At 45.1% G+C, this 2,858-nt stretch overlaps 2 protein-coding genes across 2 annotated transcripts in view; both read right to left on the bottom strand.

The window, feature by feature from the left end:
- The window catches only part of LOC129411092 (transforming acidic coiled-coil-containing protein 1-like), an 18,788-nt gene extending 18,059 nt beyond the window's left edge, over window positions 1-729 (bottom strand). The window contains exon 1 of the mRNA XM_055160983.1: window positions 718-729. Coding sequence (XP_055016958.1) covers window positions 718-729 — 12 coding nt within the window. The remainder of the gene's footprint in view (window positions 1-717) is intronic.
- Window positions 730-1,720: 991 nt separating this feature from the next.
- The window catches only part of LOC110154600 (transforming acidic coiled-coil-containing protein 1-like), a 30,370-nt gene continuing 29,232 nt past the window's right edge, over window positions 1,721-2,858 (bottom strand). The window contains 1 exon segment of the mRNA XM_055160241.1: window positions 1,721-1,887. Within this exon segment, the coding sequence (XP_055016216.1) occupies window positions 1,822-1,887 (66 nt within the window). The 3' untranslated portion in view covers window positions 1,721-1,821.

Here is a 2,858-nt window from a genome sequence, read left to right as displayed (position 1 = left end):
TATTTTCATTTCTATTATAATTTCACTGATGTTTTATGTTCCATTGTATATAAATGTAAATCTTTCCTTGCCCAAAATAAATGCATAAATAAAAAATGCATAAATAAATGAAACATTCAAAATTAAATCAACACAAGAAACTGAGGACGAGGTTAAAGATTAAATCAAAATTCTTCTGTGATATTGATTGTTTTTAGATTGAAGAGAATTCGTAATGTCCATCCATCCATTTTCATCCGTTTATCCGGGGTCGGGTCTCGGGGCAGCAGCCTGAGCAGAGACTCCCAGACTTCCTTCACCCCAGACACTTCCTCCAGCTCCTCCAGTGGGACCTGAGGTGTTCCCAGTCCAGTCCAGAGACATGGTCCCTCCAGTGTGTCCTGGGTCTCCTCCTCCGGTGGGACACATGAACACCTCCCGAGGAGGCGCCCAGGAGGCATCAGAACAGATGCCCGAGCCTCAACTGGCTCCTCTCCACGTGGAGGAGCAGCGGCTCTACTCCGAGCTCCTCCCGTGTGACTGAGCTCCTCACTCTGTCTCTAAGGGAGACGCCCAGACGCCCTGCGGAGGAAACTCATTTCGACGCTTGTATCCGCGATCTCGTCCTTTCGGTCACTACCCAGACTCATGACCAGAGGTCGTAATGTCAAAATTTTTAAATCTGAGTCTGAAATTTTAGAATTTAGATTTGTAAATATGAAATGTTCCCAACAGAACAAACAGGTTCATGAAATATTCAATTTGATTTTGTTCAGGATGAAGAGTTTTTCTGTTTTGATTTGTTTGTTTTTTTTTTAGTAAAAGTGTTTTTAGATCAGAGTTTATTTGAGGTTTTCTGCTTCACGTTGGCCAAAGGTGAAAAATGTTTCAGTTTCCTTTAGACAGAAGTAAATAATTTAGGTAAATTTAGTGAATTATTTTCCAGTTGGTTTTTTGATCTTGTTCTTCATTAAACAGATTTACTCCAGTTTGTGTTTGTGAAGAAGATTCATGTTTTTTTTTTTTTAATATTCACATTTTTATTTTGTGTCGATGAGTCAAAATGTGAATCAGCCTCAAAACAGCAGAAAATTAAACCAAATCTTTGTGTTTTGTGTGATTGTTTTTTTAATCAAATTATTCAAAATTCCACAAAACTGGTGAAGAGAAACGACCTGAGGCTGAGGACAAATCTGAATGAATTTGATTTGGATTCAGATTTTATAAAATAACAAACTTTGACCTGTAAAAGAATCTGTAAAATCTACAAAACTAAAACACAAATGGAACTTTCTGAAACACAAACGACTGATGCAGTTGTGTGTAGTGTGTGTTGTGTGTAGTTGTTGTGTGTAGTTGTGTGTAGTTGTGTGTAGTTGTGTGTAGTGTGTGTGTGTGTAGTTGTGTATAGTTGTGTGTAGTTGTGTGTAGTTGTGTGTATAGTTGTGTGTGTAAATGTGTGTAGTTGTGTGTGTAAAATGTGTGTAGTTGTGTATAGTTGTGTGTAGTTGTGTGTATAGTTGTGTGTAGTTGTGTGTATAGTTGTGTGTAGTTGTGTGTATAGTTGTGTGTAGTTGTGTGTAGTTGTGCGTTTGTTGGAGGCGACTTCTTGGAGATATAAACTTGTGCTTTGCTCCGTTTTGGCAAATCAGAGAAACAGGAGGGGGGTCGGGGGTCAGGGGTCGGGGTCAGGGTCAGGGGGTCAGGGTCAGGGGTCAGGGGTCAGGGGGGTCAGGGGTCGGGGGTCAGGGGGGTCAGGGGGTGCGGGAGGGCATCTGGCTCTTCTGTTTGGCACATGTGTATATTTATATTTATATTTATATTTAAATATATTTGTTGTTTTCAGGCTGGTCCCAGTTTGGAGATGAGCTCGTCGCAGATCTTTGTCAGCTCCTCGATCTCCTGATTCTGAAAAACACAAAAAAACACAAAAAACTACAAAAAATCTACAGAAACACATCGACCTTTGACCTGACACCAGACCGCATCACTTCCTGTGTGCAAACGTGACGCGACGCCGCCCCCGAGTGTTCACGGGCAGAACTGCGGTTTACACTCAGATCGAACGGGGAGGATTTAGTCCCAGAGGTTCAGGGTCTATTCCCCACAGTGTGTCACTGCCGTGTCCTTGAGCAAGACACTTTTGTGAGGTGATTTTTTTTGCCCCGGGGCAGCTGTGACCTCTGAATGAAAGTGAAACTGTCAAGACTCTAAACAAAATCCTGCACCACCTCTTCACACCTCTGCCTCTGCTCTTCAGCCACTGCACATGGACTCACCCCTCCTCCCAGTGTCCTGCACCTGTGTTTCTACAGCCCAGGTGAGACTGGAGCTCAAGAAAATTAGACCCAGGAAGGCAGCAGGACCAGACGGCATCAGCTCCAGGCTCCTTAAGTCCTGTGCAGACGAACTGTGCGCTGTTATGGAGCATGTCTTCAACATGAGCCTTAAGCTGAGGGTGGTACCGCGACTCTGGAAGACCTCCTGCGTGGTACCAGTGCCTAAGACGCCGCACGCTAAAGACCTCAGCAGCTTCAGGCCGGTGGCTCTAACCTCCCATCTGATGAAGACACTGGAGACACTGGTCCTTGGCCACCTCCGCTCCACCGTGAGCTCAGCGATGGACCCGCTGCAGGTTGTGTACCGGCCTGGAATCGGAGTGGAGGACGCGTCATCTACCTGCTGCACCGCTCACTGTCTCACCTGGAGAACCCCGGCAGCACTGTCAGGATTCTTTTCTTTGATTTGTCCAGTGCTTTCAACACCATCCAGCCACTGCTCCTGAGGGACAAGCTGGAGACTGAAGGTGTGGACTGTGACCTGGCAGACTGGACTCTGGACTACCTCACAAACCGGCCCCAGTTTGTGAGATCCAAGAA

The sequence above is a fragment of the Boleophthalmus pectinirostris genome, unplaced genomic scaffold (assembly GCF_026225935.1).
Source record: "Boleophthalmus pectinirostris isolate CB_2022bp ecotype Guang Dong unplaced genomic scaffold, ASM2622593v1 HiC_scaffold_3, whole genome shotgun sequence".
Taxonomy (NCBI): domain Eukaryota; kingdom Metazoa; phylum Chordata; class Actinopteri; order Gobiiformes; family Gobiidae; genus Boleophthalmus; species Boleophthalmus pectinirostris.
The sequence above is the reverse complement of the archived record's forward strand: the minus strand, read 5'-3'. Positions and strand labels throughout refer to the sequence as shown.